Consider the following 14,391-nt stretch of genomic DNA (forward strand, 5'->3'; position numbering starts at 1 on the left):
AAAAAAAAAAAAAGGAGAAAAAAGAAAAATCAGCCTCCAAGATGAGCTAGACCATAGAAAGGCCCTGTAAAAATAGCATGAGGACAAACTCATTCTAAGCAAGCCTCTTCACATGCTTTTCTCGTGCTGACGTAACGTGAAATTTCAGAATTAGTCAGCATTGGTTCCTGCTCTGAGTTTCAGTCTGCAAAGCACTTACCTGAGTTGACCACAGGTTCAGCTGCTTGAGTGAAGGCAGTTTAATGAGGTGCTCAGCACAAGCGCTTGTCACATTGGTAAAGGCCAGGCTGAGGTTTTCCAAGTTTCCAAAAGATCCCGAGCTTAGCAAGCGGGCCAGGTCTGCATCCTGAAAGCAAACAACAGATTGATATGCAAGATTATTGACTCCTCAGCCTGCAATCATCTGCAGCGGTGTCACTGATACTGTTAACCAGCAAGAGTTGCACAATTATACCACTTGTTTACAGTAATAGAGAACCACACAGAGAAGTTTCTGTTTGTTTGGCAAGCAGCTGGGCTCTTGTGGCAGCATTGCTTCACACACCCTGGGAAAAATGTATCCAGACATTAGGACAAAAATTTTCTTTGCGTGTGTATCCTTATGAGACACGAAGGCTTCAGTGTCAGAACAAATGTCAAAGATGGGTCTTTTAACTTAATGAAGATTCCCCTGCAAGTTCTAGGTCTGAACTGTGTTCAGGACCGTTACCTGGCCTCAGTGAAGTTAGTCTGGGTTTACACCAGGCTTAACTGCAACAGCGGTGGGTCTCTTTCAGACTTTCATGTCTAAGATCCAGAACTGGACATTGTGAAGTCTGCTTTTTTAATGCAAACTTCTTTCCCCAAATCTACCATTAGATCCTACTGTAAATTCCAGTATAAATCTAACAGTCTGATGCTTGTACTGACGTTGGCAACTGCTGCACAGACCCAGGAGCAGAGATGTGCCCTTACTTGTGTAAACTCCAGTTGTGTTGACAGAGCAAGTGGAATGGCTCCTCTCTTGACTGACCAAAACCGCTGTGCCACATGGCAAACATAAATCAAGTGTTTAAATATGGAAAGCTTGTTTTTCTATTGACATGATTAACTTACTGTGGATTTGGATGGCAGTGTTAACCTTGTGGGACCACCTTTTCTTTGCTGTAAGAGAGAAGATATTTTGGTCAAACAAGCTGCTATTCTACATTTCAGACCAACTGAAGTTTAGCAAGCTCTTCACTAGAGCAAACCCTGCTCCGATTTCAAAGCTCCCTGCCAGCTCTTCCACCTCTTCCCTGCTTTTTCTGCACTGGCAGATTTTTTTCTGAGTGTGCTAGATGCAGGCCTGTTGCTACCCAGGGGACGTCCACTAACCGCAGCTAGTGGTCTTCGTGCCATGGGTCAGCATTTTGCCTGATTCAGCATGCCATTATTTGGTTACTTTCACTTTAAAGGAAACAGCCTTAAAATGCTGGACTAAGACAGCAAAGGGGTTGAGACCACGCAGCTGATAAAATAATTTGTTTGACTTCAAACAAAGCATATACATTTCAGGCTGGGAGTAGGGGTTAAAGAAGACAAATACAAATGTGAAAGAGGGAAGAGGAAGATTGTGGGTATGTTTGCATAGGTGAAAAAGTGCTAATGAGAGCACATCTATCTTCAATCTGTCGATCCTGTCTTTAAAAATCAGGAAAAAATCTTTTTCTCATAGGCTCTAGCTCTGAGAACTAGACCTAAAGACCATCTCAGTGAAATGCTGTGAATGTCAAAGCATTAAGAAATGCTGGCCAGCACTAGAACCATTTGCTACTCATATGTCAAAAGGTGGCAGAATTTGACAAGCTGACTTGTAAGATCTTAAGACAGCAGGATTCCACCTTTATTCTTTCACACAGATTCTAAGCAGGTTATTGAATATCATTCATAAACATAGTATGTGATTAGACACACCAGTAAATATCACACAATATATATATTCACAGTAAAATCCTCCAAATACTGCTCCCATCCTGTTGTTAACTGGGAATTTCACACCCTGCTTATCTTTCTTTTGTACCTCCATTTCTGGAGAGTACAGGCCACAATGTGCTATGGCAATACTGCATGCAGGGTGACATACCAGCTCTTTTAACTCCCTCTGCCTGTCACACAGCTGTTCATACATTCTCTTTCCCACGTCTGTGCTTTCCAGGGTAGAGATGATCTGGAGCTGGGTGTCGTTATTATCGATGATGTTGTATTCCAGCATCAAACACAAAATCTAGCAGCAGAATGAAAGAAGAGTGGTCACTGCAGTGCTTACGTTCAATTTCTTCCAAATATCCTAATTACACAGGCATGCTAGTTTAAATTACTGGGTAAGTTTTTAGAGCATGCATTATGCAGGCTAGATTAGAGGATCGTAGCAACATTTACTGACCTTCCAACATAAGAAACCAATTTTTTATTCGTAAAGAATGAACTCTAATCTCTGAAAGTCAGCCTATCTATCCTGTCTTCCATTAGGGCTCATTCCTTCTGACTGAGAGGTGCAATTACTTTGCATCAGTCCTGGAAGATGGCTTCATGCCACAGCCCTCTTCAGAACAGGTACAATCGATCCAGTATTTCCCAGGTACACCGGCTAGACTGCAGATTGGCAAACTTGGGACATTACACATGAGCAGTAGAGCCAAGCAGTTCCCTAAGTGCTGGATTTTCTGTCCCTAAGTGCTGGGGTTTCTGTGCAAGTAGAATGCTTGTGAAGTGCATCCAGTCTACGAGGCAGGATGGGGAAAGGCCAGAGAGGCTCTGAGAGAAGATGGTGCTGGGAGCATGCTGCTGTGGCCAGGACACCCTCCATCTCATTGGGAACACGCCTGAGTCACCCCTGGGCAAGGGGCTGCCAGGAGCAAGTTAGACACCAGGGATGATTCCAGTGGGTCACATGGGCTTAGGACACAAGCTGCCCCCTTTCAGCTACATATCATGCCATTGCAATTAAAATGCAAAGTTTTTATTCCCTCCATAATTTTAATTATTTTAAATGAAAAAAATCAAGCAACATTATATTCAAATTCATGCAGCACACTCTTTTATTTACTGGATTAAATTTGCATGCACAGATCCAAGTCAATGAAAAATTGTAACTCCTTCCACCTATTTAATCACCCTCTATTTCCATTTAAAATATATGATTACATTTATCAAGAAACTTCTCTAAAGAAACCCAGAAAAATATGTATAAACTATTAGTGCAACAAAAATTACCAATCACAAGCACAAAAAAAAGGTGTATTAATGCAAGTAAACAAGGTTTTGTAAATGCACTTCTTGTGCACTGCTCATTTTGCAGGTGGCAAAACAAGACAGGCATTTAGTCATGGAAAAGCCTTGTGGTTCTGAATTCTGACCCCTCACCACAGCCTATACCGTCATGGCCATTCATTTCCCATCTTAGCCTCTCCAACTGAATTATAGCAAACAATCTCTCTCTCCAAAAATTCTTGCTCCCACCTTTCATGTAATTCACACTCATATCTGCAGAACAACAATATTCCGTTCCACTTAATCAAGAGGATTGATTGCCCACTGCTGGTGTTTGATACGACACAAACCTGAACTCGGCTTCTCTAGTTCCACTAGATCTAATCCTGGGAAAGGCAGTGTGAAACCGAATCTGAGTACTGCTCGTAAACCTATATGACTACGTATGTTTAGGGCTTACCTCTACCATCGTCTGGTTACCCCTCAAAGCCAGTAGCATGCAAGGTCCTAATTTATTTTCAGCCAGTGAAAGCAGGAACTTCTTTGTTTTATAGCAGGATCCCATTAAAATATGAACCTATTTGAGAAACAGAGCTAAAATTAGAGGGGTAAGCCTAAGAAATACATATACCTCTGGAAGGGACATTGTTACACAGTCAAACAAATGTAAGGATTTGCAACAAACCTAAAGAAAAGGAGGCCCTCATTGCAATTATGGTTGCAGTCTCTCAACAGCTTTATTGCTGATTGGAAGTGACTTTTTGAAAAAGGTGATGCCTAGTGAGATCTGAGGGAGCGGGTAGTTTTCCTCCATAAAGGAGCTCAGCTGACAGCCCAGAGGCCTGATATAGGCTCCCCAGGAAACATCAGAGCAGCTGTGCAATTGCCCCCATCCCTAGTAACATGATGAACCCAGCCCCAGGGGAACCACAGGAGATTTTGCTTTCGCATCTGTTTGCGGTTCAGTTTCTCTGGAAATGCCAGCTGGTGAGCCAGGGTTGTGTGGGCTGGATGTCTAGGTAAAAGGCAGTGGTGCTGGCAATCTGCTGGCTGAACACTAGCCTTCGTTAAGGGGTGGTGACAGACAAAATCACCTGTTCAGAATGAACAGACAGGAGCTGACTGGGAAAGGAAGGAGCGCCTTAAGAAAATCCAGCAGTCCTAAGCCCTAAGTCAGAGATGACTTCATGTGCTTTCGTGCTCTTGGGTCATTATCTTGCTTTCCCTTTTGCTCAGTTTTCCCTGCAAGGAAAGAAATGCTGAGAACACCGCCTGAGTAAGACTCCTTCGAGTCCACTAGCTGTGTCCTGCAGACTCTCTCCTAGCTCCAGAAAGCATCAGATGGTATCACATAGTAACACCTACGGTAAAAATGCAAAGCCTCTTGTACAAATCAAATATAAGACACTCTTCTCACAAAAAAGGTTGGCAATATTCTTTCCCATTTAAAAGCCCTAGACATTAGCTGCAGAGAATTTTGGGTTCCTAGCTGAAAGTCTTATTTTATGGTCCAGACGGCTGATTCACCAGCTTGCTGGCAGAGCACTATGTGAGAATTTGTAGTTTCCAATGACCTGGGCAGTAAGAGCTCCATTATGTAGATTCAACATCAGTACTACTCTACACTAAGCTTGTAAATACGTTTTATGGTCCCCCTGGTTCATGGTATTGCCTGGACTGTGTTCAATACTGCTGAAAATACTGCAACCACGCCATGATGGGGTCAATTCTATGCGGATCATGTGCTACCATGCAATTCTTCCTCATGGCTTCATTACCAGCAAGGCCTTTAGAAAAACACGAAATCTTTTTTTCTTAAGTATCCATCAGCTCAGGTGGCCTTTAAAAACAGTAAGCCTCAAGACAAAAAGGATTTCATTTCATGGAGTTATCATTAAGCTTTTTTGGAGGTTTTCTTGAGCGACAGAAAATACTGACGCTAACACTAATGCAAGGTCCATCTCAGAACAGGATGTTTTTCAAACTTTATGGTTAGTCGTTAGCAGCTCTTTAAGTATTTATCAACATCCTTGCAAAGGGCACAGAGTACTGCATATTAATGTGTGTTAGCATTGTGCTTTCTCATGCACGCCATCTCCTGATGCTCATAAATATCTTGGACCACAAAAGCTCTCAGGAGAAATTATATAGTTCTGAAGAAATTTTCTTTTCAAACACAAAAAGACATAGAATCAGTGAAGAGGGATGAAACCTTTTGTGAACAGTCTCTGTCCATTATTTGTTTGTATCTGATTTGTATCTGATCCATATGAATTTAAGTGAAGAGTATAGACAGATATGCGTCTTCTTTATGTCCCAAAATGTTCTGCATGTGGGAGATGCACAAAGTGTAGATCCCCCTGACAGTCACTTCGCTGTCTACCCAACAGCCAACTTCAACAAATGTTTTTCCCCTTTCCCTGGAAAGGAAGTAATATCATCTCCATCTTACTTGCTACATGGAGAATTAAGACACAGTGAGACCTACGTGACTTGACCCAGGTTGCAGAGGAAGACAGTGCCAGCATCAGTGATTAAAACCTGTTATTTTCTGTCTAGTCCTTCTAAGAGTTACAAAAGAAATAACTGCGGGAAATGGAATGCTGGTTTCTAATTATACCTCCCCACAACAATGTAATTGGGCAGAGAAACTGCTAACACATTTTTATATCCATCTATCCATCCTTTGATTAATTCAATGTTACTGTTGTTTTTAAATTCCAGGGTAGCCTATAAATGAAAACTATAGGTGTGGATGTGCAGAACAGTCTGTCTCCCCTGTCTGCCAGTATTCCATATTCTCTGAGAGTTTTTTATACAGATACACAAACACACATATTTAAAAATAAAAAAATACATACATACATATGCACACACATATATACATGCATGGTTTTGTGCATTACATCACCAATGAAAAAACACGCCAAAGTTCAAAAAGAGAAAGCTAACGTTAACCAAATTGCGATTGCAAGGAAGTTCAATGGATTTGGTGATACAAAGATTTGTATTTCCTGGTAAACACTTGTGGTTTACAGAACCATGATTTTGATAATTTTTTGACAAAAGCAAGTAAATCTTGTTACTGCCAACTACGCATTAGCTACTTACTGCAAAGAAGTTACTAAACTCACATTATTGCAGACACATACCATACTGGCAAACAGTTCTCCATCATCGTCACATGCCACTCCTCCAGGGCTGTAGAGCTGGAACCAGCCGTCTTTGCCGGCCCGCACACTCAGCAAACATGAGTGAACCTGCCAAAAAGTGAAGACATTGGGAAGGTTACAGTTCCTGCCAATAATCACCAGCGTCTCCCACACTGGGCCAAAAATAAGTAACTCTGCAAAACCGGGGACTGCTGGAAATTTCATGGTTAATATTCCAACCTACAGAGCTGCAGGCAAGTCTCCACTCACAGAATCCATTTTTTCAGTATAGACAAGGAGGGAAGCTGTATCATTGCTAATTGCATGGCCTTTTTCATTCCCTTTACACAAATCAAACACAAAATGGCTTTAATCTAGAACAGCTCCTTTCACTTGGAAAAAAAACAACCAAAACCCAAAAACAAAAAGACTCAAATTTCTGAGCTTCTGCCATTTTCCCCCCATCCTCTCAGCATGTGTGTCTATACTTCTGATGTGATCTGCATACCAAATGCAGTGGCTGATGGCTTGCTCATTCCAATCACTAAAAATTCCTATTACTCCTGCTGTAATAAAACTTGACCAGAGTCAGGGTGAAGGAAGTCCATAAGGAGAATTCAACAGGGATACGTAAGACAGAAGTTGCACAGAAGAACTGGCACCAGCGAGCCATCATTAGTCTAAATTTGGCCCACTGTAGAGATTACTGTATCTAGTCCCATAGTTTAACAGAGGAGTCATAATTAAGCTTTTTTTTCCTTTTTCTTTTTTTTTTTTTCCTTTTTTTTTTCCTCCTTGAAGAGACAGATGTTCTATTTCAATTTTTGAGGCGGGGGTGGGGGGGAGGTAGAGTCCATGTTCTTTCCTTTGGGCATGTAACACTAGTGACAGATGAAATCCTGGTGCCATTCTAAGACAAGAAGGTCTCTCTTATCTGACAAGGATGACTACAGCCTCCTCACCAGAGTTTGGGGGAGCTTTCTTCCCATTATGCCAACACCAAAAATTAATGCGGATGAGAGGTTCCCTCTGACTCAGCCAAAGCTGATGATGTTGAACAAGCTACATGAGCAGCTATGAAGCAGTCAGCCACCATGAGGCTACAGCTACGCACCCATTCCGGTAACACACCTCCTACCCCCTTTCTCCTGCTAATGCATGAGAATTACGGTCATTTGCACACAATGTAACTGAAACACAGCTAAATAAAACCTGTTATTTTATAAGCTGTATGGATTCATGGATTTTGCTTCCCTTTTTTTTGTATGGAAGACGAAAAGTTGGGAGAGATTCAACATAGTGAGAAAAATCTTGCTGATTGCAGTTTACTGCAGAGCAAGGACATCAACTGATGCCAGACAAGGAGGTCACAACACATGTTTATACATAAGGCAAGAAACAATTCATACTAAGACCATGTGCCCTGAGTGGCTATTACTCCCTAAGAGACTCAAGAACAGCAAAACCACACCATGTTTTGAAACAAACTACTTAAGGAGAGATCTTCTGGACAAGTATACTTGCAAACCCTCCAATTAACACTCTGTGTAAACTGGCAATGAACTCACTTCTTGCCTTGGGTCTTCTGCAAATCTCTGAATCACGTATTTCAGCTCCCTGAAAAAAAAAGTTAAAAGGACAAGAATAAGTTGTTGCTAGCTGAAGTATTCACACAAGTGTCACATTTCTCTTAGATTACACTTTAAACAACATATATTCATGCATTTTAGAGAGAAACAAGTTGAACTGTTTCCACAGGAAGGAAATATGAGGTCTAAAAGTGATTGCCAAGGACAGTGTCTATTCACAATAGTCTAGAAAAGCTTTCAGAGACGTGCAGTGCCAAACTGGTTTGCAAATTCTATCCGCATCCAGTGTCTTTAGTCCTTGGGCTCCTGCCGTCACAGTAAATTACAAAGAAAACTACATCTTTTTATTGCTAACAGAACATGCTCCCAGCCTCTCACAGATAAAAAACATTAGAGGGACAATATTGAATAATGCATCATTGCTATTATTGACTAGTACAAGTATTTTAAGTAATTACCCCCTTTAATAAAATAAACAAGCCCCACAAACTTACTTTGTGAATTTCTCATGTGCAAGAGCCCTGAAATTTAAAACAGAAAAGAGAAGAACATGAGGATTTGAGAGAAGGGGGGCAACCAAAAACCAAACAAACACTTTTCAGTTCTTTCCAGATAATAAAAGGATTTGCTAAGCAACTGCAGCACACAAGACAAAAAGAATAATCTTTCCAAAAAAGATCAGGTAAAGTCTCCCTCACTAATGTAGGGGGGAAAAAAATGAAGGGAAAAATAAATCACTTGGAACAAGTCTGAGTCCTGTATTAGACAAGGGTCTGACTAACGTCAGTGGGAGCTTTGGGTCAGAAGAAAGTAAGTAAAAGACTTACAATACAGCTGTATAATTAAAATAGAATTTTGGCTACCTTCAAGAGCCAGGTGAATTCTTTAATTGCAATGCAATTAAGGTACGGTCACAACTAATTAACATCATACATCAATAAAGCAATTAATGGTCATTCTGTGAAGTGCCTTGCATCATGGTACGGTTTACAGCTCCCCCAGGACTCACGTTTGACTTGGGTAAATGATGTCTCTGTTGCCTGTCTCCAAGCTCTTGCTGTAGCCCAGGTAACCTAGCACGGAGGATTAGACCTCTCTGATTCAAGACATCAGGTCATTAGGGGATGTGATAAGCTAGCAAATTGTACAATTATAGGTTGTAATGTTTGTCCATGGAGGTCTGCATTTTATAAACACTACTGTTCATTAATAGGTTTCTGAGGGAGCTTGGCTGATGCACAGGGTAACTTCTTCATTTAATGCAAATGATACGAGTCTTTGTGACGCCAGTAAAGCATCCTCCTCCACTAAATCTCTTACTTTACTCTCCTCCTCACCAGCTTTCCTTCCTTACTTGTCTGCCTGTCTCTAGTTAACCATTTTTCTCTTCAGGATCATCTTGGAGAAATGGGGAAGGAAGATGAAGATGGGAAAGTCTTTGCATCCCTCTGCATCAGCCAAAATCAACTCTAGATTCTAAATCAATACTAGAGGCACAAAACTCCTATTACTGTCAGTTTTTAGCTGACATTGTATTTCCCCATAAAACAACAGTAACAAGAATAACCCAGTAAATACTAAGACAGTGCAAACTTACTCCTTGGGAAATGGGATAGGTTGAAGCAAGCTGGCCAGTGCTGGTCTCCAGTCATCATAGTCTGACCTGAAAAATGATCGTTTTATTAATAAGATACCAAGTATTGAATATGGTTTGTCAACAGTTAGTTCAAGGAGTCAAAAGCTTTTTACTGCAGGCACCAACAACCCTTCTGTTTTACTGAGACACTCTAAAGATCTATGGTGACATTTCCTTTTCCATTTTCAGCACATTCTCCACTGAGGCACAATAAATCTGGTATTTATAATGACCTCCAGAGAGGTCTTCTTTATGTCAACTTAAAGACATTCGCTGTTTATGAAACCTGTTGACATTTAATCACCAAGTAATACTTTCATCTAAGTTGGTACAGCAATTACCAGGCCATTGCTATTTACAGCTCTGCTCTGCATTTAATTGGAATTTTTTTTTTCTATAAGACATAAGCCCATTTGTAAAAACAGACACCACCCCCACCCCCAGCCCCCCCATTTTTGACCCTGGCACAAAGGAATGGGTCAGTTTAAACAGTACAAAGCTCTTAGCTTATGAGGGAAGAGACTAGAGAAGGAAGCACTGTCAAAATTATTAAGAATGAAAGAGGACAGATGAGGATTATCACAGCTGAGAGCTCAGACCAGTGGACCCTGTAAGAAGTGTCTCCTCTCTGTTGCGTTAGCACCACAGATCCCAGCTGATGCATTTTGTTTTCATCTCTGCTGTCAATATACAGAACTGTCCTTCTATGAGGAGCCATCCATAAGGGTATGCTCATGTGAACTAGGATAAAGAGAACGTTTTGCTTTACAGCATGCACTGGTCAGCACAAACTAATCTGCAGCATATCATCTCTATCTGCCTGCAAAATGCCAGCTGCTCGAGCACATATGGTGAAGCAGGTACAGCTTCTCATGTAGGAATGGCACTTTGCACACTGCCACCCCTCTCCTTCAAATGATCTCAAACATTTAGTGATTAGTTAGAACTAATTAACTGCCATACCAATGCTCTGCACAAAGCATACAATCATTGTAAGATGGATGAAGTGAAGAACACAGAAGATAAGAGAATTTGGCAAGTCAGCACCAAAACGGGGCACAGAACACACCAGCCAAAGCCCAGATCCCGGCACTGCCTGCTAGGCCACTCTCACTCCAATTAGTACCAATGAGTACACACAGAAGAAACCGCGGTAAATCTCATACGGGATGAAACACCTTGGGATGTCTGTAGAAGACAATGTAGAAGAGCCTACTGTCTCCTCTTACTGCTGTTACCCTTTGGATTTCAGTTTTAAAAGCCAGATTATTGGCTGCAGCTTACTGCAAACTTGGCACAGAACTATGGTGTTTCTTTAGGAAGGAACGAAGTGTAACATTCTCAAATGGACAGTATCTACTGATAGCATTAGAAACAGACAACATATGCACGGGAAGGGTTCCAAAATAATGCAATATTTGCAAAGAGAAGATTCTAGCCCAGAGAAATTGAAGAGGATCAATTTCCAAAAGTCTCAACCATTTTTTGAACACATAAACCAGAGACTTCCATAAACTAATAATACACATGATGTTGGACAGTCCACAAAGGCACGTTCATAGACACAAAGAAAACCTATGTGCATGAGCAGTATTCTTAAAAAACAACATGCAGAGAAATTTTAATTGAAGGGATAATCATGATGTAAAAATCAACCAGGGAGGCAGTTATCAGTCGCCCAAGAGTAGTATGAGTTCAGGTTACAAAAATATATAACATCTCATGCAAGTAACCAATCCACAAGAGCAACTATGATCTGATGGTAGCTTAACATATTAAAAAACAGATGAATGCCGTGCAAAAGCACTGTGGGATGGGTTACTAGATCTTCTCGCATACTGCTGTGCAAAAGTCCCAAGTTCAATACAGACACTTTTGTTTCCCATGCTAGGTGCAACCTAGCACAAAACTAAAGCCTATAATTTCAGTAGGCAACTTCAGCGAGTACTTCTGCCCTTTTCATGGGTGCATTACCAGATAATCCTAGTATGTACTTTCCAGTCATTTCCTGAAATCCCTCTACCAAGAGGCCAAGAACCACAACATCGTGTTGAGTTCAGGGAGATGGTCTCCTCCCCCACCCGCAGTTGTTAAACAACCGTAAAAGCACTTAGGTACACAAGGCTGGGCTTAAAGGCATGCAGTTCAGCAACTGAGGTGGCACTGGCCAGGCAAAAATCTCAGTGCTGGTTCTTTCCAAAACACCAAACAAATAACATTTGAGAGTCTTGGCTATGTCCCCTAATAAACACAACTTGTTTATTTTGCTCTTGTTATCTTTAGCACTTGAGGCACGAAGAATAGCGCATGTGAAGCTGCAGTAGTCCAAAAAAGAAACCTCATGCCCATGCCAGTTGCACTAGAAGCCATTGAGCCTCATTTTCTCCACTGTCAAGAATTCCGTTCTCTGGTCTAAATTAGGAGCAACTCTGAGGTAAGGGGTGTTACACTAACCTAAAGTGAGCATGAGTCCATCGCAGATAGAGCACTTTGTGATCACCCATTCACAAGGTTCTTTCCAGAGACAAAAAAACCCTTATGTGCTTAGACACTAAACAAATAAGGAAGATGACAAACTTTGTTTAGTGCCTCGGAACAGCAAGACATGAACCAGGACTTCATTACAAGGGATTGTTTTTCCACTTTGTGTAAAGTGAGTATCATAAAACACCTGAGGATGGGGCTTGTCATATAAACTGAAATAAGTCAAGGAAACCTCTGACGTAGCACCTCTAAGAGGAGCTCTCTGGGTTCTTTTACTAAAGCTTTGATTAATTAAGGCTCTCTACAAGACTATTTGTTGTTTCTGACCTACAGACAAATTTAATGGATCAGTGACACAGAACTCTGACCTGTGTTCAGATGCATCTGAAAGTCTCTTGTTTACCTACCAGGTCTCTGTAGGAAACAGATGATGCAACATATCTATAGCTGCAGCCATGAGAAGTGCCAGAGGTCTCTGATCCACACAACCTGCGTTTCATTACATTTGTTAGGTGTGAGAACACAGTCCAGACCACAAGAAGTAGTCTGACTTTGAGCCGGCACCATACTTCCACTCAAACATCCATCTCGGTACTTAGGATGTTGTGTGCTCCTCCTGTTACCATTTACATCCCCAGAAGCAGTCAGTCCTGCAGTGCTGTCCTCCTGGGATCGCTGCTGTGCCCAAGCCTCAAGTCACCCTCCACATCACAGCCCCACTCCTTGCAAGCGACCTCTGGGTGCAGCCTGAACGCTGGCCCTGGAGAGCTCATGCATGGACCTCAGTGCCGGCGCTTGGTCCTCAAAGAACCGACAAGTCTAATGAGCAGTCTTTTTTCTTTTTTTTTTTTTTAAACATACACACCCTTTGGAAATTCCTACTAAACCAGTAGCTGATTTTACTCTAAAAACGACACATTTTTATTGGTAGATGCAAACAACTTTAAGAGCAGATTTTTGAGCAGAAGAGACCTGAAAGCCAAAAGGCTGAGTTAGGAAATTCAATGGTGTTAAAGGTGTTTCACATCACATGAGATGAAGCACCTACAAATCTTTCCTAACAGAAGCTTAAAAGCTGAGACCCACTTGGAGGCTAACCGTGACATCTCAGGTTAAGTGTTGCACCACTAAAATTCCTCCCTGAGCAATCTGGAGAGTTGTGATTAGTAATAATGTGAACCGATCAATTTTTCATGACTGATCTTCAAAGGAAATTGCAAGAGGAAGAAAAAAGCTGCTTTGTAATAGACTAAGACCAAGTGAAACACTGCAGACAGAATTGGACGGTATCACTCTGTGGCTTTTCTTGAAGCTGGGAGTTACGTATGGCATCCATTTGCAGAGCAGGTCTGTGAGAGGGCAGTGAAAATAAACCATAGCCTGTTTTCCTAGGAGGAGAAGAAAGAAAGAAAACCGTCTCCTATGTAATATATAGAGTTTGGTCACATGAGTGGGACCTGAACATAAAATCTACACAACCTGTAATCCCTTCAATCTGAGCTAGGAAACATGAAACAAACATAGCACAAGAATAAAACTAAACTACTTATTAAAAGCCTACGGTGTTTCTCCTCCTCCCACCTATTCCCTTTTCAAAAACATTTTTCTTCTGTCTGTGCTCATCTCATCTGCACTCTTCTTTCATTTTAGACAGTTGCTTTTTTTCTTTTTTTTCTTTTTTTTTTTGGTCCATTCAAAGCTCTAACATAAGACAGAAGTGTTTGAAGCAGGGAAAGAAAGGGAGATAGATAAGCCCTGGCTGCAGTTAACAACCACCGTGATGCGCCAGACAAAGAGGCCATGCCAGGAGGAGGAGGGAGCACAGAGCTACAGGGAGAACTCGGGAGAGCGCCTGTGACAAACTCCCTTTGGAGCTCCTCAAAGGGTGCTGGGCTGAACATTCACGCTCATCACACAGCTTAAATTCCAGGCTTGGCCTTATAAAAGCAGAGGGGGAGAAAGACTCCCTGATGTACTCACTGGCTCTGATTTTTGCAGGATTTACAATTTTAGGTGAGTAGCACAGCAGTCAACCTGCAGCCCCATCTATGGGTTCCTGGGAAATGCGTGCTAGGCTGGAGGTCAGGGTGCCAAGCAGGTGAAGGCTGTCAGAGCAGCTTTACCTACCCAGCAATCTTTTTTAGGGGATTGGCCAGAACATTGGCCAACCATACTAATTAAATAATCCCCGACTGCAGTGACTTTGCCTTTGGGCCATCGTCGCTATTGGCCTGCCAACATAATACATTTTCCTTCCCCGGGATCACCTTTCACCAAAATGAAAACCTGCCCATATGTC

General features: G+C 41.7%; 1 protein-coding gene across 1 annotated transcript in view; it reads right to left on the minus strand.

The window, feature by feature from the left end:
- Positions 1 to 199: 199 nt before the first annotated feature.
- CMIP (c-Maf inducing protein) overlaps positions 200 to 14,391 on the minus strand; it is a gene marked incomplete at its 3' end in the record, with an annotated part of 30,732 nt that continues 16,540 nt past the window's right edge. Inside the window, exons 9-16 of the mRNA XM_009573681.1 lie at positions 9,570 to 9,635; positions 8,467 to 8,493; positions 7,952 to 8,000; positions 6,384 to 6,491; positions 3,692 to 3,808; positions 2,105 to 2,245; positions 1,096 to 1,143; positions 200 to 346 (exon numbers count right to left, since the gene is read on the minus strand). Coding sequence (XP_009571976.1) covers positions 200 to 346; positions 1,096 to 1,143; positions 2,105 to 2,245; positions 3,692 to 3,808; positions 6,384 to 6,491; positions 7,952 to 8,000; positions 8,467 to 8,493; positions 9,570 to 9,635 — 703 coding nt within the window. The remainder of the gene's footprint in view (positions 347 to 1,095; positions 1,144 to 2,104; positions 2,246 to 3,691; positions 3,809 to 6,383; positions 6,492 to 7,951; positions 8,001 to 8,466; positions 8,494 to 9,569; positions 9,636 to 14,391) is intronic.

Source organism: Fulmarus glacialis, unplaced genomic scaffold (genome assembly GCF_000690835.1).
Source record: "Fulmarus glacialis isolate BGI_N327 unplaced genomic scaffold, ASM69083v1 scaffold49242, whole genome shotgun sequence".
Lineage (NCBI taxonomy): Eukaryota > Metazoa > Chordata > Aves > Procellariiformes > Procellariidae > Fulmarus > Fulmarus glacialis.